Source organism: Corvus brachyrhynchos, unplaced genomic scaffold (genome assembly GCF_000691975.1).
Source record: "Corvus brachyrhynchos isolate BGI_N302 unplaced genomic scaffold, ASM69197v1 scaffold6, whole genome shotgun sequence".
In the NCBI taxonomy this organism is placed as follows: Eukaryota; Metazoa; Chordata; class Aves; order Passeriformes; family Corvidae; genus Corvus; species Corvus brachyrhynchos.
Window position 1 is genome coordinate 4,655,287 of NW_008238632.1, and position 25,057 is coordinate 4,680,343.

At 41.9% G+C, this 25,057-nt stretch overlaps 1 protein-coding gene across 3 annotated transcripts in view; it reads right to left on the bottom strand.

Moving 5' to 3' along the window:
• Window positions 1-16,782, bottom strand: part of PLAGL1 (PLAG1 like zinc finger 1) — a 29,978-nt gene extending 13,196 nt beyond the window's left edge. Inside the window, exons 1-3 of one of the 3 annotated variants that reach the window (XM_008635991.2) lie at window positions 16,705-16,782; window positions 1,394-1,549; window positions 216-328 (exon numbers count right to left, since the gene is read on the bottom strand). In XM_008635991.2, coding sequence (XP_008634213.1) covers window positions 216-328; window positions 1,394-1,549; window positions 16,705-16,723 — 288 coding nt within the window. In that variant the 5' untranslated portion in view covers window positions 16,724-16,782. Of the gene's footprint in view, window positions 1-215; window positions 329-1,393; window positions 1,550-5,486; window positions 5,599-6,031; window positions 6,152-16,704 lie in introns of those variants that run through there. The other 2 variants (XM_017737267.1, XM_017737268.1) reach the window with 2 other exon arrangements.
• Window positions 16,783-25,057: the final 8,275 nt, after the last annotated feature.

Below are 25,057 nucleotides of genomic sequence, written 5' to 3' on the forward strand. Positions count from 1 at the left end.
AGGAATGCAAACTTCTAGAAAACACAATATACAGGAAATTTTGGTACTTCAGGTTATACTGTACTGCCAAATGATGTGATTTACACTTATGCTTACAGATCAAAAGTACAATTAATGAACTCGATCAGATGGCAAATTGACTGATTAAAATACCTAAATATGTATGAACTGCTAAAGACACATATGCACTTCATAGAAAGGCAGTGGGTTTTTACCTGCAGGACTAGCCTGCTCTCATCATAGCAGGTCAGTTTTGTAGACAGTTGACCAACATAAGGACCAAATTGTGTTCTCTTCTGTATTCCTTTCTTTGCAAATACACCAAGGACTGTGAACAAAACAAAGACCAGTTTAATATTAGTACAGACATCACGAACTATTTCTTGGATGCTTACAGTTGTGAAAATGGAGATAAAATACTGCAGAACACATGGATTCTTTTTCTAGACAAATAAGCTCTGTAGATAATTCTAAGGTGAAGAAACTAAAAAGGATGTAAATAGGTAGCGATTTTTTTTTTTTTAATGGGAACTACATCAAATACAAAAGTGCTGAAAATCCATGACAGGATATTGAACTGGGTATGCAACACAAACCTGTTGATACTTCTCCATCTACAAACTGATGTTACCATAGTCCTCTGCTTTTTGGCATGATTTGGGAGGTTGTTCTCTCCTGATATAAGTGGAGAGAATCTATAAAAACACAGTATTAGCCTTCTTAATCATTCCAGTTATTCTGCTGCCACAATCAACGGAGTGACAGTACAGGCATCTTGTCATTCTTTTTCTGAAAAGGAACCTAGGCAGGACTAATTTTACACAGGTAGCTGTTGGCAATTTGCACGCTAAAGACACCATTCCCTTGTTCACATTTGGGCATTCAAATTGCCTTGCTTTTAGATGGAAACAACAGTCTTTCTATAATATGAATTTAAAATGCCGCAAAAGGTAAAAAAGATCCACTGTGATCTTTTGAGTTTGCAATGGGTGGATAAGGGATGTCATTTACCATTTTGTTTCTGACTTTTCATTGAATACTCTTTCCTGTTTTGCATGCTTGGGCAAAAAAGAAAATAGTAGTGGTGCATGGCTGTTACTCTTAGATACAAATTCAACATTCATTAAACTTGGATTGACTGAACAGAGATAACTGATTGCTCACAGCTAAGTGTCACACCAGCTCTGGCTAATGTCCTGCCATCAGTCTATGCATCTGTTACCAGAAATCAGTCGTAAAAACAGTAGCTGACTGTGAGCTTTAGCTGTGCTCAGCTGAAAACAGTCTTCATAATGCTAATGCCCAATGATTATGCCTTGCGTTACTCATGAAAACAGGCCAGTGTTTTTGTCTCTTCTTTCTCAAATGTGGGAAAAAGAGTTAAAATACTTACTCTGCTGGTTTCCAGCTCGCAGCTCCAACACTCGCAAAGTGAGGTAGTGAGGTAGGGTGAGACGGGCTCGGCTGGGAATAACCCTATCTTTAGCCCTGATGAGTGGCCCGTGGAGTTTGCATTCTCCTATAAGGCTTTTACCGCAATCCTCACACCCTACAAATCCAGAAAAGGGAACCTGTTACTAAAAATGACATCCTGCTTTCCAATTTAGTCTCTTCTAATTTTGTCGTCTTGAGAACACATCTGGAATTACGAATGCTTTTCTTCACATCAGTGTTCTACATTAGGTAGTGAAAAGATTATCTGCAAGTCAAAACTGAACTAGGAAGGCTTGCAATAACACCTCCAGTTTGTGCATTCTCTCCTGTGCAAATTGGTGGGTCCTGACCTGTAAAGATTTATACATATGTTCATTCGGAGGTGTCACAAACAGTGCCTTTCAAGATTAGGATGGGAGCAAAACTGCACCTCACTGCATGCCCAGCTACAAAGCAAGGTGCATGTATTTATACAGAAATGTGGACAAAGTTGTCGGCAATAACCAAGGTAAGGTTGGTCCCTTCCAACCTTACCCATTCTGTGATTATGAAATTCTGAAATTTGCAGAGATCCAAGGAATCCGAGAAAAACTTTGTGTCTGCTGCACAGAGCATTCTCAGTAGAAGATGAGACCCTCAGTGTACCATGAGAAATGAGTATGATGGGTCCTACAGTCACAGCTCAGTTGACAATCATGCAGGGGCAGCCTTCTTGTAGGCTGTGCTGCCTGTGGAAGTAAGAAAAAGGGGCACACCACATCTCCCAGCTGTTGGTTCCCAATAATGACATCTGCAGGCTGAACACAGGGACCATCCAGAGAACTCATTAAAGAGAAATACATGCTTGCAAACTGATTTTCCCCCAGCACAGTGAGATATTTTTGGTTCAGTGCAGCTCAAACTGGTTGCCAGGGAAACTCATACAGAGCAGTGACAAAACTGAGCAATGAGACTTTCCAGCAGAAGGTCATCTCAGCACCGGCGTCACACAGGACGATGGGAAAAAGGGGACTTCTTGCACAAAACCTTTTTATAGACAGTAGAAACCAAACCAGTGAGCCAACAGTGCTTTACGACTGAGTTAAAAGGAAAAGCTGATATTGGTCATCCATGACTACCTCGTTTTGTTTTCCTTCTGAAAACTCTGCTGAGCAAGTCTATTCAGTAAGTGACAATACACAGCAGAGGAGGGGAGCCAGAACAGCCAAGAGAATCCAAGGGAGCAACAGGACACTGTAGCAGAGACTGTGGCAGGAGAGGTGAGGCTGCACCACAGACAGGGACTCATAACCAAGGAGCATAAAGGGCTCAGGAGACACTGCCTGGGGAGACATCAGAGATGGTCTTTGAAAAGGACAGTAGCACCATAAATGTCATGTTCAGGTTACCTCAAAAAGGTTTCTGTTTGTAAACACAAGCAGGCACTTGACTGAAACATGCGCCTTGAGAGTCTAGTCCAAAACCTCCCCAGATAAGCCTAAAGTACTCCTACCGAGTTCTTTGGGCTCTCCATCAATTCTAACTGAGGAGATAGACTTGTGTGCTGGTCAGGCTGCAGGCACTACAATAGTCAGTATTTTTCAATAATTTGTGGACCCTGTAAGTTTTCTTTTGCCATGGCTGCCAGGCTGCACACCTGCACTGTGAATAGCTGAAAAACATGACTTTTTTTGCTAGTACTACAGATACAGAACATGCCCCTCTACAGCCTTCACTTCAAATGCACAAAAACTCCAACAACACAGCTGCCAGGCAGATTTTTCTTGTTATACACTTGTTTACGTACCCAAAAGTCCTTTACAGCTAGGCTGCAAGAAAATAAAAGTATTTCCTTGGTGATTTAACTTAATTGGCTTTTAAATAAATTCACCCTTCTGAGGGCAACAAAATTATGAAGGCTTCCTGAGCTTGCTTAGAATAATAGTGACTTTGTCTCAAGTCAAACAGCTCCTGCATGGAGAGTCATTGTATGCAAACGGCCGAAACACATTACCAAAAGCAAAATGGAGACAAAGAACTGCTGTTAGAGGAAGGATGTGTCTAATCGTAAAGTACACGACCTTATCAATCCATGCCATACCTCTGTGATTCATCACTAGCAAGCTCCTGAGCAAACCCTCTAGCTGCCCCAGAGCAGTGCCCACCTCCAAGGCCCCAGGGTGGGCAGCTCACAGGAAGGCTGGAAAGGAAAAGCAGGGGAAAAACAGTATCCCTTGAATAGCCTCCACATTCTGCAGTAGTGCTCCATTAGCTAACCTTCCTTGGTCCTCCAGATCCAAGACATAAGGTCTGAAATGATTCACACAGGGGTACTGGGGAGGCTCTCCTCTAAAACCAGGGACTGCTTTACATCTGACCAGGTGTTGAATAAGGGCCTCCAAGCTGAGCAGCCCCACAGACGGCTCCCCAAGCAGCACACCTCAGCAGCAACACAAAGATATCAGCTAGCCCTGAACAAAATTACCTGCAGAGCTTTTAAGCACCTTGCTAGCAGGCCTGGAATTCTGACCTGGCATAGCTGCCCAGCACCTTGAAATATGAGGCTGGCCCAGCTGGTTAGAGCGTGGTGCTAATAACACCAAGGTTGTGGGTTCAGGCCCTATACACTTAAGAGTTCAACTTGATCACCACTGTGGGTCCCTTCCAACTCAGAACATTCTGTGATTCTGTGAAACATCCAGAGCTGTCCAATGCTTGCTCTAAGAGTTTCTATGTTTCATTATACGGGTCATGAAGATAACTAGAATGACTTATTAAATAACAGGCATACTGAAATTACATTCACTACACTGTATTTCTGACCCCACACCAACATGTTAGTACCCTGACTGCAAATTTATTGCATTCTAAAAATTGCCAAGTGTACCAGAACAACAGGATTGGAGCACTAAAAATAGAACAACTTTAGGGGCTACTGTAGGGAACAGGGATCTTTGTAATTTCCCTCCCCAAAACTAACAGTGCAAAACTGTCAAGTTCACATTCTTCCTCAGGGATCACTACAAGCCAAGTCACGATCCTTTTTATTTCAATGCTAAATTACAGATGTCATTGGCAAAGGAATGTACATAGAGCCACAGCACACAGTTTGTAAAGCTCACACAGAATTTTATGCCCCTTTTTAACTTGGCTAATTAAGTAAAATGTATTTTTTTCAATAACAGCCTCAGAACACACTCTAGGTGTGTTTGAAAATAGGGTGCCATCCAGCTATGGAAACAACACACACTTTGTCTTATTAGCACTAGAAATGAAATACACTTGGTCAGAAAAATCACTTTTTGCAAAGAAGATTTGTTCTGCTTGTTGTTAGGCACCTTAGTACCTCAATGCTTTTTCAGTTTCCTTGCTCCCTTAAATTGTATTTACACAAACAAAGTGAACGGATTTGAGGTCATGTGCAAGCATGCAAGAAAAAGTAAAACTGCCACCATTCCTCTGCTTTGGTGTGATTTAGATGAGTAGGCAACAAAAAGAAATAAATGAGATTTACAGGAGTTACAAGCAGTTAAAAAACAGATTGTGTCATTTACTGTATCTTTAGAAAAACAATGCTATATTGTCCCCTAGAGGGTACTTCTTCATTCTTCCTCTGTCTTTGCAATGATTCTGAAAAAATTCCAAATAATGCTTTTTTTATCTGTCTGTAGATAAAACTGCACAAGCAAATAGATCTTGTAGTTGTTAGCTTTTTATTTTGCTGGACTTCACTGCAGCAGTGGGGAGGGAGGCATACAGAAGAGCCCAGCCCTGGTGCAGATGCAGGCTCTGACTATGCTGCGGGTGTGCAACGCCTCAAACACAAGGACAAGGTGCTCACCCCTGCCAACCAGTGCTGGAGGGGCTAAGAGAAGGGTACATCTCCCCGACACCCCCAGCTGGTACCCCTGCACCTGAATGCCTCTGCTCCCACTTCTCCCACATATTGGGAGGCATGGCTGGCTCACAAAACTGAGACCTGCTGCCTGCAGGATGCACTCCCACCACATGAGCTGACCAGACACCGGCAGCTGTGTTCCCAAGGAGGAGAATGGGCTGTGAGTGTGGCTCACCTGTACTGTCCTCACCATGCTGGTGCTTCTCCCCAGTCCAGGTCTAGGTGACAGTTCTCCTTTGCTGCAGACTATACAGCCTGGCAGCCTCAGCTGCCAGCCTGCCTCGTCCTCCAGACAGCTCTGGGGCCAGCCACGCTGCACTGGGACAAGCTCCCACAGCCAACAGTAGCAAAGCTGGCAAGGCAGCTTGGGCAAGCTGGACTTGAGCACAGTCAACAAACTGGTTTCCAAAACAGCAGCACGGTTGGAGCACTGTGCCACCCCCACAGGCACAAGTCCGGCCTCGGGGAGAGCTCATTAGTGTGGGCAAGGAGCCACAGGCTGCGGTCACACAGAGCCCTGCTGCACAGATAACGGGAGCTATACATAGCCATACTAGGAACTGCAATCACTGTCGTGACAGCTCACACATGCCACCAGATCCTTAAACAATCAGCAGCAGAACATCCCTTTTCAAAACCAGTTTGCTAAAAACTAGATGCCTATCAGGACCTCCTTCCTGAGCTTTCTCCAACCCCTGCTCGAGCGAGACTTTACAGTACCTGAACACTTCAGTGGCCCATAAGATGCCCGCAGCACAATTAGGTTCCCTGTGAAGGCAGAGGTAAATCACTCCTTTTCAATTGTCCACTTGGAGCAAATGCACCCTGTGAGAAATGATCAGAGGCTGAGCAGACCTCAGCATTTGCTGTGCTATTTTGCAGCATTAGAATTAGTTCCCATGTGCAGAGGGAACAAAGATCAGTGTACACAGCAGTCCAAATCCTAGCCTAATTACAATCATAAGATTTGCATAGCAAACAACAGTAATTTATCCTGGAGTAAAACAGTAGCGCTCCACTAGCCTTGTTCAGCTTTCACACAGAGGAACGCTGCAAAAATACCTTCTGGACATTTTCTGTCCGAGGTACATTGCACATGCCAGTCTTGGTTCTTCTTCAGCAAAGGTGCATGAGGATTTCCTGCCCTGAGGTTTGTTCTGCAGCACTCTGTGCTGGAGAAGCTTGAAATCCTTGTTCTACAATTTATTTGGCAAAAAATTCAAAGTACTCAATTAGCAAACATTTAATCACAAGTTATTTTCCCATTATTGTGGGCCACCAACACACATTCCCTCTGTAAAAAACACTTATGAAAGAAGCCTTATATCCCAAGTTGATGTGCAAAATGAAGCTTTTAACTGATTAATAATTGATTCTATTTATATCGAAGTAAAATAGAGCTTGTTATAATTACCAGAATTCAGAATAATTTTATTCAAATCCCATTAATTTCTGGTATTTTGTTATGCTGAATTGTCTACAGATTGATCTTTACTTGTTAACTGCAGTAATTGATCCCTAGTCCAGCATCAAAATAGGTGAACATTTCCTCAATGTCTCCTTTTCATCTTCTATGAAATCTATCCTTTTCTCTTCTATGTCATACACCAACATCATCTTGTATTAGCAGAGATATACAACTGTTCAGCTCTGCATGGAAAAAAAGAAAAAATAAATAATCAAGGAACCACACTCCAGGCTGACTTTGCAATCATACTCACTCACCTGGATAAAGACTGAAAACTTGCACTTCTGTGCATGACACTGTATTATATGGGAAGCAGGTGCAGTGTTTTACATAACCCTGCACCCAAAATAACAGCACCCTCACAAGGAAGGAAAAAAAAAAAGCAGTGCTTGAGAGGGAAACTTTAGATTTCAAGCAGTGAGTTCCCATGTCTTTGACACACAGAAGCCCAGAAGCCTTGCAGTCTCAACCTGGTGGCACCAGCACAGAAACTGTGGACATGCTGCTGGGGCAATATTGGCCCCTTACCAAGGCCTTGTGTTGCCATCTCCAGGCTTTCTGGTGAGAGGACAGGAGCTCCTGAGACACAGGTGAAGGGTGAGGAGGAGTCCTGGTCCTGCTCAGGCATTAGTGGCACCCTGCACGTAAATGCCTACTGCTCTTGGGGCCTCCTCCCTGGGAAAGAGAACGGTAGGTGGTTTGCAAATATCCCCAGAAATCATTCTGAACATTAAACATATCATGGGAACATGACCTCACTCTACTAAAATGTAAAACTTTAAAAATGAGTTACTATATTTGGACACAGAAACAGAGAAAGAGAACAGCAAACATGCCTTACTGCCACCCCACCCCATACATTCAGTCAGACCAGCAGGTCAAGCTAATTCCCTAAAACTGGGACCCAGCCCTGGAGGTGAACCCAGCCCTCAGGCACCCTGACCCAGCCACTGATCTGCTGTGATACCTTCCTTCACCTCACCTCCATCCTATGTGTGCCTGTTGTTGTTCACAAGAAGAATGAAGATTTGGAAGGAGAGCACACCCTTGGGTTTCCAGCAGCGGGAGATCATCTGTCAAGGCACCTGCTCCTTCCTCACAGCAGTATGATCCTTACCAGCTGTTCTTATGGAAGAATTCCTCTAGAAGGGTGGCTCAGCACTTACCTGACTGTAAAGAAACCTAACACAAAGGATGTGTGCATTTTTCTGGCAGACACAAGTTCCAATATGTAAATTCTTCCAAACTGCAAAACTATTTGTTATCCAAACATGTACGGGATAACAAACACTGTGATTTGTTAGTAGCTCCTAACAGGGAGTCATCATGATGATAGTTCAGCACATCTGGGAACAGTAAGATTTTCACCTGGTGGCCATGAAGTACGGCAACAGGCATAGCCAGAAGGAATTTAAACAGCTTTCCATAAAAGTCAGTTTCACACCAATTCCAATGAGGTTTTTCTACCACGCTTGTTCTGTCTAGCAAATCTTAGGAGCAAAAAAGTAAGAGAAACCCCAAGGAGCACAGCCGGGCTATGAAATTCAGCAGTTTCAGCATGTTCCCATGAAGGCTGTGCAGCAAAAGCATACCTGTGTTCTGCTGTATCTTACAAACTCCGCAGAAAAAAAGTTACCTTCACTGTTTGAACACCTGAAAAGGCACTAACTTACACAACTTTCCTGCAAAATTAAAGGGGAAAAAAATCCCAAACACCACAAAAAAAAAAAAAAAAAAAAAAAACCCCAACAAACCAAACAGGAGGGAAAGCATGTAGGTGCAAACTTCACTGCAGTCTGATAAAGTAGGTTATCAAAGATCTTGGTACGTTCATTCATCTAAAAATGACCTGGGGTCAAAAAATTCATTGATTGATCGAAAGCTAATTTAAAACGTAATCTTTTTCTGGTTATTCTTGGGATAAAACTTACGTGTCACATTTCCAGTACACCACATGGGGTTTGGTTGTTATCAGAACCCATACACATAAATGAGCACAGTTCAAGTGAAGACACCTCCCACAGTTTACATGTAATAGCTTCTAATCAGAGCAAACAAAGAGACTTCTCTCTCTGCTGAAAGCTGAACACATTTCAAACAATCATATTGAAAAATGCAGTTGGATTTTCCAGGGGTTTTTTTTCCCTTCTCTCCCTCCCCCTCCACTGTCTTGGCATGAAATCATATAAAATTAGATCCAGAAACAAGGAAGGAGGTTAACAGCAAATTCACAGAAACAACTATTTTTTATGAGAAAGAACCTGAGTCAGCATAGCATGGTCCTATGAAATGCCCAGAGAAAGCTTCCTGAGAGGGAAGCCTTCCTGTTGCACTCTGCCCATCTTCCCCAGCAGTCAGCAGCAGTCCCACCTGGTGCAAGGCTGTGGCTCCTTGGCTGTGACACCTTCTGCTTGCTTTAGGTCTTCACTAGCACTCTCCAAACTGTGCTGCTTCTATACTGCAGACAGCAAGACTAAAATCCCCCTGTTCACAGAAACACAGCCACCAAACTGCTCATAAGCACCCTGTGGCTCCTGGGCCACATGTTGGACCCCCTAATCTGCATCTCCCACACCACAGATTCTACCTACCACAGCAGAAGTATTTTATATTTATCAAGAACTTTTCTTTTGGAGATATTTTTGGCAGGACGGTTGATTTATTTTAGTGTCAGATGTTTTAGCGGAAAATGTGAATGCTACTGTGGCAGTTCAACACAGACGCCAGAATCTCCCATCTTTGTTCTAGCAGAAAAAAACTCCAATAGTACATCTTCCTAAATGCACATATGTATAAATACACATGCACACAGCCACACACACACCACATTAAGTGCATTAATACAGTCAACAGTTCTATTGATGGCAGGTCAACACCACAGTTTCAATTCTGATAAATGAAGTGCAGCAATTATAATGACTAAAGCTTAGTATCGATTAGTTGAAATATTTCCAAGCCTTGCAACATTCCCTTAAAAGGGAACCTTAGATTGGGTCTCTCGCTCCTTCATTGAACTTGGTTGTTACTGGCCACCAAGTCCAGATGTTGTGTGGGGGAGACTGGTGGAAAACTTGGTGACAAAAGCTACCTCTCCTAAGAAAACCAGCCCAAATCAATGCTTGATTTTCCTTCCATTGGTGACTTTCAGCATGGACTTGTGGGAACTTTACCAGCAAAGACACTAGCAGCTGGGATATATTTCCAGCTGCTTACTGGAAGAAAGAACCAGGCAGGTAGACACAATTTGGAGAAAGTAATATGAGTTTACTGTAGAATGCAAAGAGGAAGCATGGCATGCAGAGCGAAGAGATATTGTACTCATCCTGTGGCTGCAGAACCTGATGTCTTTAGAGGCACATAAAACAACACGAAGCAAGTACAGCTACTGGGAATCAAAGTGCAGTGCTTAAACCCTAGGATCCACTTCTGCAGGTATTGGTCTGTGCACTTGGCTCCACTGATGTGCAAGTAGCCACATCATGAAAGAAAGAAGTCCATGCAGAGAAGTGAATACACGGACACTTAGGACTGGTCAGGGCTGAGACCTGGGAGGGCCAGTCCTGAAAGAACACTCCAGTACACATTACATTCAGTGAAAACTATTAATAAAACTGAAAACTGAGTTAACTTCCTCAATGAGCCATCCAAACCTCCTACTGATATTCCAACTCAATGAAGAGAAAAAAAAAAGTTAATTTTTTTTGATCAATGAACCCTAAAGTATATATCTAAAATACTGAAATGAAGGAGTCTTCTTTCAAAAGCATTTGCTTTTGTAAATGAAGGGTCATCAACAGCTTACTAGAACAGCTTTAATTCTTACTATGCATCCGCTTCATAACAGACAAGTTCTGTTATTCCTTGCTTCATTTCCAACAGGAAAAGCATGCTTGATTCCCAGCTTCTTTGGGAACAAAATGGGTAGGAGACTCTCATCCTTAGCCTTTATGACCCTGTTAAATTACTCTTCTCTTTTAAGGCACAAAGTGATTTCTTTAAAAAACACCACATAGGCATTGGGAAGCTCTGCTGCTGAACAGACACAGGGATTTATTTCTATGAAAAAATACTCACATGTGCAAGCATGGTATCTGTGTTTCCATTTATTTGTTTTCTTTTTCCTAAGATCTAACATTTACTTCTTTTTTTCTACACAAAAGGTTTTTATAGGGAACCATATGATAAGTAGCTAATGTCTTGACTGATACTGTACTAAAGAAATTATGTCTACCTGAGCTTCTTTAACAGACTGACTAAGAAAGGATAATAAAATTGGCAGCAACAAATTAGACAGCAGTATAGTACATTTTCCTCACAATAACTATTCTCCTCAGGCATAAAGGCAGTCCCGTAAGACACAGAAATACAAAGTACATAATTATAGATTATTATAGGAGAATTGCATGAGAGTTTCAAAAATTTGTGGGTTTAAAAAAATTGCAGATTTTTTTCTATAGATTAAGCTCTCAACTCAGATTATAAAGTATCTCCATACAGCCCTATTTATTCTGCTAACAGTCATCTCAGTTTGAGATCAAATAAAATTCAAATATTTTTTCTACATTTCTGATTAATCTGTAGTTTCTTTAAATTATTTCCAAAAGTCACACACACACACAATAACAGTAGTCTCTATTATTCAAATCTAAGAAGCAATCTTGCAATGCAAAATTGCAAAGAATTTGTTCCTGTTTTCATACTTTCCTAGCTCGAAGAACAAGATCAACAGAAGGTAAAGGCATCACTTTGGGAGAACCATTCCTCAGATATGTATTTATATAACTCTGGCTATTTAACATGCATATTTACTTAAAGCTCTGTATGATTACATATCTCACCTTGTATTTGGTATACTTTACTCTGTTGGTTAGAAATCAAATATTTTATACTTCTTCCACTTCAACACTGCCAATAGGTCAAAACAATTTCATATTTTATAAAGATATTAGAAGAGGCAAAGGGACAACTGTCCTGCCAGAACATCCCTACACACCTCCCCATCACATCTGCCTGAACACCTTCCAGTCCAGTAAGTTAAACATAACACACTCTGCCTTGTCTTATCGCCCGAGAAACAGAGAACAAGTGGCACCTTCCGTGTCACACATGAATCATCTACTTTCTTCTCCATTACACCAACTAAAAAAGCCCTGATCAACTGAGCTTTCCACAACCGTGATTCTTTTCTATTTGCACCATTACAAGTACCCAGGAACCCTCACTGTTCAACATTTTCATAACATATCTAGATTACAGCACTGAAAGGACCTACAAATATATCTCACGTCCAACTTAAATGTTAACTTTATATTAGCTTTACATTTTAATGGCTTCCAATGCCTATCATGCATAAATACACTTAAGTGAGGTCAAAAAACAGTTTTGACACATTTGGATAACAATAATGACAATAGAGCCCACAAACTTCAATATCTGCCTGCTTGAGTTCAGTGTTTTCACATCTCAGTAAAAATTATAAATGCATTTGCTTTTTTTGCATTTCGTCTCTGAAAATCTTAGAAACTTAACAGCAGAAGCCACAAGCAAACATGTTGATGCTCTACAGTTAAGCAATGTATTTTCATTTCAAGGATCACAATGTAATCTAAAGAAAGCATGTTTGCATATGGAGCCCAAATTCTTCCAAGAAAAACAGAGAAGTTATCTGCTGGGAAAAGCACAAAATGAGACAAAACTAGTAAGATGACTAGCTCAAAATCACTCAAAGAAAAAATGCCAGACTGAGGAACACAAACTATTCCAACAAAACATGAAACTTCCCAAGCACTTCTCTCAAAATGAGGGGACTACTTGAGAGTTTTCAAACTACTGCACCCATGCACAGACACTTTTAATGTTTTTTGTTTGCAACAAAAACACAGCAGCTTCTACTGCCATGTAAGAACGAGGCTGCAAGGCGGCAATTACTCTGTTCTGAGCTTGCCCTTACACTTCAAATAACAAAGGAAGAAATTACATTACTTTTTTTTCCTGCTATCATAAGTGGGCCACACCTGAAAGCTGTAGCTGCATGAGCCCAGAAATCTGTTCCTTCAATCACCACAGAAACTAATATAGAAACCCTGGCGATTTGTTCTCCTGTTTTCAGTAAAAAATTTACATATGAATTACACACCAAATTCCCTTGGTCTAATAAACTGTTCTGGACTCGCACAACAAAAATACTGCTTCTTCATTATCATCCTCCTCTTGCTATTCTTTGCTGTCTTTACAAAAAAACCCTGTACACCTAAAGCCAGCAGCAAGAGTAGTGGTAAGTCTACCTCTTGCCTTGAGTCCCGTGGAAACAGAAGTTTGGAAATACATCCTCACATTTCAAAGGATTTTAAGAGTCCCAGATTTTCTGCCAGACAGGCCCTCTTGTTAGTCACTGCCTTGTGTGTAAGTATTAACACAGCAGTCTGTACCAGTTAAGAAATCATCTGATGCAAACTCAGCTGATTCTCAAAGGCATAAAAAATTGCATATAATAGCCTACATAAACGACTGATGTTCATGACCTAACTGGAAGACCCAAATACTGAGTTTCTATTACTTTTCATATTCATTAATCACCATTAGGTAAAGAACAAATGAACACACACAGAGGCTAGAAACAGCACAAGAGTCACTTAGGTGTTTCCCATGACAGAATAAAACTCAAACATTGGTTCTGCACTCAAGAACAGAAATGCAAACATTTCATAATCGCACTACATATGGGAAATCAAAATAAACCTTACCTTATTTTAAATGGCAATTTTAGTAAAATGTCAGGCTGTGCTAGTACAGGGTATAAGGAACCATGCCATCCTCCTTCAGCAGACTTTTGCAAATGCCCCTGTATTCAACTAAGTCTAACTCCACTCTGTTTTGTTTCCCCAGGAGGACCCATTCAGGACCATGTGCTCCTTTTCAGCTGTCAATAAACAGAAGCGGTGAATTCCCCAGCGCTTCACAAAGCTAGTTAGGCATAGCCATTCATTTCTTCAGGAAAACAGGGCATTGATTTCAGCAAATTCCCAGGGAGCAGCTACAACAAAGAGATCAAAGACCCACCTCCTTTCCTGCCTGGCTTTGGCCGGCTGGGCTGAGAGGAGCAGCAACAGGTTTCCTGAAGAGCGGGCTCTATCCTCACCGACCACTGCATGCTCCATTCATGCCCATCGCCTCCTACGTTCCCGGGACAGCCCCCAGCACTAACCGTGACAAACCCCTACATTCAGGCAGCATAATATACTGCACACTAGTTCATCCAAGGATAAAAAGAAAAACAAGCTCCAAGGGAAGTCTGCTGCTTCCCTGACCAGCTGAGCCTCAGTAGCTGACAGACTTTTCATGAACGTCTTTTTTTTCTTAGCTTCTCCATCTAAACCAGAGAAACACTTGCTACCTCAAATTCATTGTGCTGAAACTTCTCAGGAATGTTGGCTTTTCTGATTTATTTCTACAAGCTTGAAGACTTAGCTGCTGGAGTTTGAAGTCTAGCGGCAGCAGCCCTCGTATTGTGCAACCATGATATTTATTTTGTGCAATTTGCCCTAAGACTGCAGTAGGGTTTTTTCTAAGGAATTTAAGGGGGTTTGTTCCAGTTTGGTTGGAATTTTTACTTTTAAAATTATACATCTTGTCTTCATTAATGTAATCTGGAACAAGATTTTTAATGCTAAAATTTGACCTTGTATTGAACCAAGCATTAGCAAAAGACAATGCTGTGGTCAAGCTTAAGGACTGGTGGTTAGGCTACATGCCTACTGCTAAACAGTAAGAGCCAGAGACCTGGTGCTGAGACCACCTGGCATCAGCTCCACATGTCTAGATGCCCCTCATCTCCTTCTCTTTTCCCCCACAAACAGTTTGGTTATATCCAAATTCCTTACCTGGAACACAGTCTGGTAGGTATTATCCCTCCAACACACCCTAGTGTTTGTTGCTTGTTAGTATAGGCTAGTACTGAGCTCACAGGCTGGCCCTGAAATATTTCTTTATATGCATACAGACATAAAGATCTAAAGTCACTGCACACCTGTACAGATTTTCCATGTCATTCTTCAGCATTCTCCTGCACACGGATGTTTTACCAAGGCACTACTCGTCTGCCACAAATACCCAGCAGGTGGAACCTGGAAAGCCCCCTCAGCACTGGTACTGCCTCCGGGCCACTGACACATCTCCAAGTGAGAAGACAATTGTCTACCCCACTAACAAGAGCAAGTATCACAGGACCTGGCACAGCACAAGCAGTACAATACTGAGAAGCCCAGGGACAGGCGGTAGGCATGACTGCTCACTGTGCAGAAGACAGCTGAGGACACGAGGAAATACGGAACTGCAGAATTATTGAAGTTGCAGGAGAGCAGCTGTGACAATCAACCAGCCCAGCCTCTTGCTGAATTCAGGCCCTTTAATGGCATTACCCAGGGCCTTGCAAGCTGTATCTCAAATACTTCCAGTGAGGGCAACTCCACCACTTTCCTGGGCAGCCTATTCCAGTGTTTGATTGACCCCCCAATGAAAATGCCCCTTGCATCCACAAGCATCTCCCCTGAAGCAACTTGTGGCTATTGCCTCTTGTCCTGTCACAGCGCATGCCTGGGGAAAGGCTGCTTCCAACTCCTTCTCCATAACCACCGTTTTTGTACTGAAAGACCAACACTAGATCCCCTTGAGCCTTCTCTTCTTTGAATGGAACATGCCCAACTCCTTCAGCCTCTGCTCAGGTGACAGCGTCTTTAACACACTGATCATTAGGGGGAACATGAGAAAGGCACTGTTGCTGAGCTGAAAAAAACAGAAAAGTGAAACTGCCAGGGCATAAAATTGCTAAAACAGACAAACATCTGAGTATAGTTGAGGAGTCTTGACCATGATCCCTGTGCAGTCAACCTGCCCTCTGCTTTCTTTAATATTTCACTTCTGCTAAGTTTTGCCTGTTGTATACAATACAGTAAGGCATATGACATTCCTTATTTTAGAGTTCTCTCTGTATCTAAATGGCTTTTAAGCATGCCCCGAAATTGCCAGTTCACAGGTAAAATTCAAAAAATGCATTTTAACAAATAACTTGATCTTGAAGAATATGTTTCACCCCCACAGATAATTGCTATTTGCCATTAAGCCACTGATGGTTTTATATTTATTAACTGATTACAGTTATTAATGAAAAAAACCCCAACCCTGTTTTCTTTGTTCCTCTGAGGAAGTAATGAAGAATGATAAAACGCATGTCTGAATTTTCCCTCTCTTCTATTGCACAGTGTGCACCTGGGTAGCCCTTGGAGGCAATGATAAAAAAAGGCAGCTGAGGAACTGGAGGGACTCCAAAAGAAAGCATGTAGATCAGATCAATAAGCATAAAAAATGTGCTTAATGCTTCAGATAACTTAAGCTGGAGCAAGAGAGTGCAAGTATCGGGAAATCATGAGCAGCCACCTTCCGTGGTAGTTACAACTGCAAAGTATAAGGATATGCCACTTGTCTGTTAAGAAGAAGGATGAATAATAGTGATAAGGCATGAGATTTGAATGTGACTGGGATAATGATGCCTTGGAAGCACAGGAGTTAAATTCACAAAATGATTAAAAACCCCGAGCACATCACTCTGTAGTAATCTGGGATGGTATTTGTGCCAAAGATAGATAAGACATTTTAGACAGAATTGCAATTTTAAGTCTCAATGAACCAGTCTGTTCTTATACTTGGGACAGATTTTTACAATTTTACTCATATTAAGTCATGCTTTACTCCAAGAATAATCCCGCTGATTATAATGGTAATATTGTTCCACAGATGTCTCAGAAGAAACGCAAATGTAAAAGCAGACTTTATACTTCACATAAAAGACATCAATCATGAGTACATCTGGGAATCCGATAAAAACATATGGTACAAAAAAATCACTGTGGGACGATGGAAATGTACTTACAGAGCAGGTCTGTGGACATGTTTACAGATCAGGCAAAGGAAACCTACACAAAATAAATGAAAAAAGAATTATCAGTTTTCTGAACTAGTACTATCCATGTTTGTATCTCATGCTAGTAAACACATGCATAGTCTTTTAGCTCTTTAGGAAATAAGGAGAACATATCTACAGAAATCTTACAAGGAAGAATTTCAATTTGTAGAGGAAAAGGAAAAGAAAAACTGATTCCACTTCATTTCACAGACAATGTAAACTGGCAATATTAATGTAATGCATTTTAAATAAGAGCAGTTCACTGTATTCCACATCTTCATTAACATTTATTATTATGTATTTTCCAGGCATGAATTACAACAGAATTTTCAAGCATCATGTATTTTACCCCACTGCATGCTATTCTGTGTTTAAGCCTCATATATCTGGTATTCATCCTAACAGTTCTGACCCTTGCAGAGTCAAAAAGAATATTAACCAAATATAGGACAAGATATTTTATTTGCTCTCTTGAAAGACTTCTGGAGACTTTTGGCTTTCTGCTGAACTCATTCATCTTTTTCCCTTCCCATTCATCTGCTGGTTTTTGACTGAAATTTTACTATAAGCACACAGGAGCAGAGTCAGAGGCTTCTGTAGCTGTCTGAGCAATCCCCAACACACGGGTATCCCAATGACTGAATAAGGCTACTTGGAGCTACAGAAATAATAATGCATGTATTAATAAGGAGACACACAAATAACAGTACAAATCACATCACTATATGCCATTTTATTCCCTGTACAAATCTTGAAAATTTCAGGCAGTGTTTAAAGGTGTGTGTGTATATGAATTGGGATGAAAGAAAGACGTTCAATAAGTCCAAGTGCCAAGTCCTGCACTTGGGTAACAATGCCAGGCAGTGCTACAGGCTTGGGGAAGAGTGGCTAAAGTGGCCAGGTAGAAAAGGACCTGGGGTACTGGTCAACAGCAGCTGACCATGAGCCAGCTGTGCCCAGGTGGCCAAGAAGGCCAATGGCATCCTGGCCTGTGTCAGAAATAGTGTGGCCAGCAGGACCAGGGCAGGGACCATCCCCCTGTATCTGGCATTGGTGAGGCCACACCTTGAATCCTGTGATCATTTCTGGGCCCCTCACTACAAGAAAGACACTGAGGTGCTGGAGTGAGTTCAGGAAAGGGCAACAGAGCTGGTGAAAGGTCTGGAGCACAAGTCTGATTGAGGAACGGCTGAGGGAAATGGCATTGTTTAGCCTGGAGAAAAGGAGGCTCAGGGGGACCTTATGACTCTACAACAACCTGAAAGGAGGTTGTAGCCAGGTGGGATGAGTCTCTTCTCCCAAGTAACAAGGGACAGGACAAGAGGACATGGCGTCAAGTTGTGTCAGGAGAGGTTTAGGCTGGATATTAGGAAAAAAGTCTTCACCAAAAGAGTTGTCAAGCACTGGAACAGGCTGCCAGGAGAAGTGTCCCCATTCCTGTGGGTATTTAAAAAACATGTAGATGTGGTGCTTAGGGACATAGTTTAGTGGTGGGCTTGGCAGTGCTGGATTAATGGTTGAAGACAGCAGTATTTTGTTGCTGACTGAAACAGGTCAAAGAAAACATCTTCATTTTTAAAAATACAATGATCATTAGTAAGATGCTTCCAAATTAATTGGAGCTGGTTGCAAGAACTGAGTTGTGCTGTGAGAAAGCAGCAGTAAAGGGGCCCACATCACTGAGTCCTCTTTCCAGATAAAAACACGCATGCTGAGAGCAGGCTTCCTAAGCAGCAAGTGTCCTAGTCTGATTTCCATCACCCAGAAAACACTTTATTTCTGAAAAAAATTTACTCTGCAGTTTTACTCCATTCTGGCTGAGAGCAAGACTCTTGTCTGTGGTGTTAATTTCTAAAAATATAGGCCTTGCAGAGGGAACAGTGGATTTTAACGGCATCCATATGTGACTATACACGCACCAGGCTTTGTCATCCCCAGAAACAGCAGGCTACATGTTATCACTGTCAAAGCAGGACCATCAACTAATAAAGATTTCTTTTCCCCCATTGAATAACTAGATTCACGATAAAGTAATTTAACTGTGCTGGCATTCAATCTGCAGGCCAATTACTTGTTAAACCGCAACACAACAAGCTCTTTCCTCCCATATGGTTTGAGTCATTAGTTATACCTTCCCCCTCACACATCTGGTCTGCAGCAGCCTCCTGTCATGAGAAAGTGCAGCCTCATTCCATGCCCTCCCTGGCCCCCACACATCCTCCATCCAGCCTTGTTGCAGTGACACTGTGGTCCATGAACACCCCAATTAATGTTTTGCCGAGTTGTTCTGTGATGTCATTTTGGAGGTAAATCACCAAAATGTTTTTCTCCACAGGCCACTGAAACCTGAGAAATTTTTTCCCCCCATACAATTCTATGATGAAGTGGTCCTAGCAGCAGCAACCCCAAAGTGCCCAAGTCCAGTCCTTGGGAAGGGCACAGAAACTACAGACCAAGAGGAAGCACCCAGTGACTGCAACGCAACCCACTCGCACAGCAGAAGAACACCAGGCACAGCATCACAAAGAAGTGCTGCTCCTCTTCCAGCAGCTGGTTCAGACATTATCTCAGACACAGTGAGGATAAATACAGCAAAGTGTATTTGCAGGGGCAAGGGCGTTTAAGTAGAACTACAAGCTCCTTCATAAGCTATGCCAGCTCTTACCTGCAGTTATCCTCAACGTGGACCCAGAACTGCCTGTCATCCCAATTGCACAAAACCACACCATAAATCCCTCTCCTTCTTCACGGGCACAAGGGCACCCCTTGTGCAGTGTATGGCCCCCTGACCAAGGGGGCTCCAACAGACGCAGAGCTGTGGCAGCCACACACGCTGTGCCAACCAGGCACAGTGTCTGGTAGCTTCTGGCCACATCAGTCACTTGTCCATCTAAATTCAGGTGGTTGGCCAGTGGCCATGCTGGCCTCAGTTTAACATTGGCCAATCTTCTGTATTTTCTCTGCTTGTAAACTACACTGATGTACCACACTGACCTTTACACAAAGTGTTGTAGGTATATTGGCCATTTTTTCGCCAAATTTGCTGTGCTGGCCACAGAGTCAAAAGAAGTTGTTTGTGGTTGCTCTTAAGTATCCCCCTTTCTCATCAATGAATGGACAGAAGAGGAAGAGAAGCAGAGTAGGGGACGTTTCCCATACAAGAAAATTGGAACCTTGAAAATGTGAGGCAAAGCCTAACGAGATTTTTACAGGCCTTCAGGTATCAGGAAAATACTCATTTAGGTTGAGTAGGACTTGATGGGTTAATATAATAGATGGTTAACAGTCAAGAGATAGCAAAGCAGTGATTACAGGCACTTTGGATGATGAAAAGTTCAATGCTTTGTGGTGGTGGAAAGTGGTTTGCACCCGTTAGAGGAAGTGGGGATGGGTTCTGCACTGCCTAGGACATGTCACAGTGTATTTTCTGTAGGAGCCAGGATTTTAGGGTTTGGGTTATTTTCAGTTGCTCCACCATTGCCAAAAATTCACAGACTATGCATTTTGTGTTTTATAAGTGATTGTAGTGGGCACACTGTGGGCATGTATGACTCAGGATAGATACACATGATGGTGATGGGACTGCCCTGGGATGCCCAGAGTCCACAGTAAGAAAGGCCACAATTTTAGGCCTGTTACCTGTTCTGTTCTGGTGCAGAAGATGTGGAAGTAATGAAATCAGGCAGCATTTTCCAAGTATGGTTCATGAGGAGGACCCACAATGAGGATCAAGGTCACTGCTACAGGAAAGGTGCCTCCCACAATGAAATGCACAGCAAGGAAAACCAGCCTGCACAGGACCTATGGGGCTGTTCATGATGCACAAGACATCAGTGAAGGCTGCCAGCAATGGCCTTGATAACTTCCCTGCTTACCAGTGGTTCACACTGGAAGGGCAGCAAAGACTCCACCTTCTACAGTTTACTGCAGAGTTCTAGGAGGACGACAAGGTTTTACCAAAAAAGCACTTATTTCCCTGGCCTTGAAGCTCATCTTTACCAGAGACAACAAACTCCATGACAAGGGAAGCCAGGAAATTGCCCAGGGACCTTTGCAATGTCTGCAACATGAGACTACAAATTGTTGTTCAAGACAGCTGCCCTGCATGTAACACCCAAAGATTCTCATGTGGCTTCATGTGGTAGAGCTCTTCCACTGACCTCTCTTTTAGAAGATGTACATCTATCCTCCCTGGTATCATGCCACAGAAAGCCAAGGGAAAAGCAGGGCCAGATGTGGGAAGAGCCATAAGTGGCAGCAACAGGAAAAGCTTTCACAGTGCAGGTGATACCCTTGTGCTTGCAACACGATGCCATCTGTAGATAACAAGAGAACACGCTGCCTGCAAAAGAGACCTATGCCATGCAAAGACCTGGATCAGAGCTTTTGAATGATGAACTCACTGTGAGTGGAAACATGGTTTCGAACCACTCAGCTTCTGCCCTCCAATAAGTCCTCAGAGGTTATTACAGAATTCCACACAATGTCCAAAAACATGGACAACTGTCAACACAAGCATACTCTTTGTAGCGATCTGACATCATAGGGCCCTCAAATGAACCTCAGCTTCACGCTGCTCACCAAAGAGGCACATTAGCTAATCAGTCACCAAAGACTCTTTTCATGATGTGAAGTCATCTGTCCACCTTACTCATGCAGCTGAAAAGGGACACTGCTATTCCTTGGATACTCAGAAGAATGCCTGGCACAACTCATTTATAGGTTCACAACAGCTTCATGTAAGTGACATTGTTATCTAAGTACCTTTTATCATATTTTAACTGCATAAAGGTAAAACACAAGTAAATGTATTTTTTCAAGACATCTATGGTAAGTAGTAGAGTTGCAGTTGTCTAAAATACACAAGCAAAGATGTGACAGGAAAACCACACTTAACCTACTTACACTGAGATTAAATCAGGAAGGACTCTTTCTCCCACCACAGAAATCAGTTGCTGGGGTTTAACTTTCAGCACACCTTATGACTCAGGTTGCATCCCTCAGAAGAAAACACCTTCAGGAGACAACACATCTATCACATAGCGTTAGCATTCCACTAGTGTCCCTACTTGTGGTCTTTTGGCTACTGCAAGTGCTTGTGCTGGGCTAACTGTTGACACAGTTTCTTTTCTCCCAAATTCATAAACAGGAAAGAAAATCATGATATAGAAATTATTTAAGATTAACAGAGTACCAACAGGGAAAAATGAATATGCAGGGCCAAAATCTTCATATAAAGAAACCTGCGCAGATTTCCTGAAGTTTGTGTTAGTCCCACGTGTACCTCCACATCAGGATTTAGTGCATGCCAAGTACAACTGATCCAACATGTGATCTGTTTGGTATCCCTGATCAACAGTGATTTTCTGTGCATTTTTTATCTACCACATGTAGAGTCCCTCACTGGTGAAAAATATGAAATTATAAATCACTTTATTTATAATATAAAATAGCATAATTTGTACTTTTACCATTACTTGGGGGTTTTTTTCATGTCATGGAATTATTCTATAATTACAAAACAGAATAACTGTGCTGCCATCATCTCTTTCTTTATGTACAGGATTCTGCATCTTTCCCTTGATTAAGCAAAACAACTTGAGCAGTACCCCACACAAAACCTTGTGTCCCTGATCCAGAAATCTGGCTCACTAATATTGCAGAAGTTCCCTAAGTAAGTCTTATTTGTGAATATAAAAATTAAGGAAAACCCAAAATTATAAATGTAACATGTTTCTCTTTTATAAGGACTATGCAGAGGTAAAAGAACTATACAAAATCATAAAGCAGACTGTGAATGAACAAAAGTCGTGCCCTCAAGGATGTTTTCTCTAATGCATTTACCAAGGATATTTTGTATGCCTTCATGATAATGTTTTAAATTGTGTTTACGCACACACAGACACTATACAAATACATAAGCCGGTCCCACTGCTGAAAGAAACTTTATACGCATCTGTACAGATTAAATGCAATAGTATGCAAGCAACCAAGAGCCCTGTCAGTTCCCAGTGATGTCAAGAGTTATCCTAATGAAAATTTTTGGATCCCTTACCGAATATTTTGGCAAAGCTATACTGAGCATTAATTTTGGATACGTAAAAAAGTCCGGCCTTACCATTACCTCCACCAGCCAAACAATATTCTAACCTGGTTATGATCACCTCAACATGTAGCATCATCAAATATGGTCCACACATGGGCACCTAATCTATCCAAGTCTGTTTTCAGTTTAAAGCAGAAAAACCCCAATTTTCATTAAAAGTAAATATGTTTTATATCCTGTACCCTGATACCAGAAACACAAAGATCAACAAATCCCACTCCATGTTTCAAAGCAAGTTCTTCCTGTTCTGAAATATGGCACTGTCTCTCACCATAATTTTCCCAGCCTGTATCACTTGACGCTGGTCTATTTTGGTCAGCAAAAGACCTGTGGCAGACAAGTCTTTGCCCATCTCCAGTGCCCTGATAACAAGAAATGCTATTAAACAGCATTTTTAAAAAGAGATAGTAACAAAAGGGAGACAAATTCCTAGGGAATGATACCAAACGGCATCTCATGCCAGCCTGCCTTACTGAGGGCTGCTCTTGTTTGGCTTTGCAAAGCACTCAGCATTTTGACTGCGATCCAGCAAAGCAATTCTGCATTTCCCATGTTTTTCCACCACTGATTTGCAGGGAACTATTTGTACACATGAAGACAAACCTACACTTCATATTTTGCTGGGTCAGGATCAAGGCACCAATCATCTTTCTGGATCCTTATTTTCTTATGAGAATTGGATAAAATGAGCTAAAAAAATAAATCTTGTTTAAGTGTGAGCTTTAGAAAGCCTCAAGACCCAGGAACATTCCTAAAATAATTTGCATTCCATAGCAGCAGGGCAAAACCATTTCCATTTCAATGAGCCTGTGGAGAGGACTCTGGTCTACTGGCTGAAACTCAGGACTGAACCCCAGCATAAAATAAACACTAAACCTACTTGTACAAGGTCATGTGAAAAAGCACTTTTTCCTGTTCTCCCTCAATACCTTGGCTAAACTCTTTTTCATCACTTCAGGCCTGCATCCCAACACTCATTTCAGGAAGGGCACAGGCACTCCTCTCTGCTGGACAGACTGGTCAGCAGGGAGATTTCCCATCCCTTTCCTGCATGATCCTCAAGCTGCTGTCCCCAAAGAGTCAAAAAGTCTGTGGCTTTAAAAAAGGTTTTACAAAAACCTGGGATTTAACACTCACTTCTTTCATAAGCTTGATACAAATAACACACACTAGCAGCCGAAAACTTTCCAAATGCGGTGAGCAAAACCCACAGCGGAGACAGACAAACAGACAAGTTCCCACACGGTGCAACAGTGTGACCAGAGAGGGGGATACACATTTAGCCAGTACTTTGGCAATGTCAATAAATTTCAGGAAATCAAAAAAACAGATTTATCATCTGGAAGCCAACACCTTACCTCACACATCTTGCTTAGATTATGGTAATCTAAAACCTCCCACCCTCAAAATGCTCACAACCTTGCACATTATCTACGACAGATGCATGCTAAGCACTATTGCAATAATGTGATGCAGTGTGTAATGTTGCTGCTATATTATGTAAATACTTATATTCAAATTATTTGGTCAAATTGCACTTCTCAGTTTTGCTCACTCTCATATACTTTTAACAGTTTTAAATTTCAATGCTGTGAAATTCTGCTTCATTCAGAAACTTGTAAAAGTGAGGAAGTCTTACCTGAAAAGGGATTTTGGGTCAAGAATATTGGTATTTTTCAGTTATTTTAGATGCAAAATGATCTTCATGGTGATTCCAATGGGTTTAGCTTAGTCTCTTTAGCTGCTTCATAAAAGCTACATAAATTACATGGCAAAGGATAATTAATGCTCTTCCACAATATGCCTCACTGTTTGTTAACAGCTTCTTGGCTAGTAGAAATGTTTTCTTTTTCTGCTCCACTCCCAAAGGCCTCATACTTAAGAAATTTGCTTGAGCTGCCTGAAGTAAGCAATGATAACATGAATACATCCTTATAACTCTAAAGCATAGGCAAAGAGTTTTCACTAAGAACTTAATACTCGAGGCAGAGAGACAGCAGGAGCTGATTTGTCTTAATTAACACTACAAGACAGAGTGGGTAACAGCTGCCTGTCACATCGCTCCATTTGTTTGCTTCAACCTGCACGCTCAGATTTACTTCGGACAGCAGCTGGGCGTGTCAGCGGCAAACATACCACCCACATCCTTTCCCTCCTGTTCACACACATGGACTGGCTGGGGGGGGGGACCGTCAGGGCAAAAGACGCCACCCC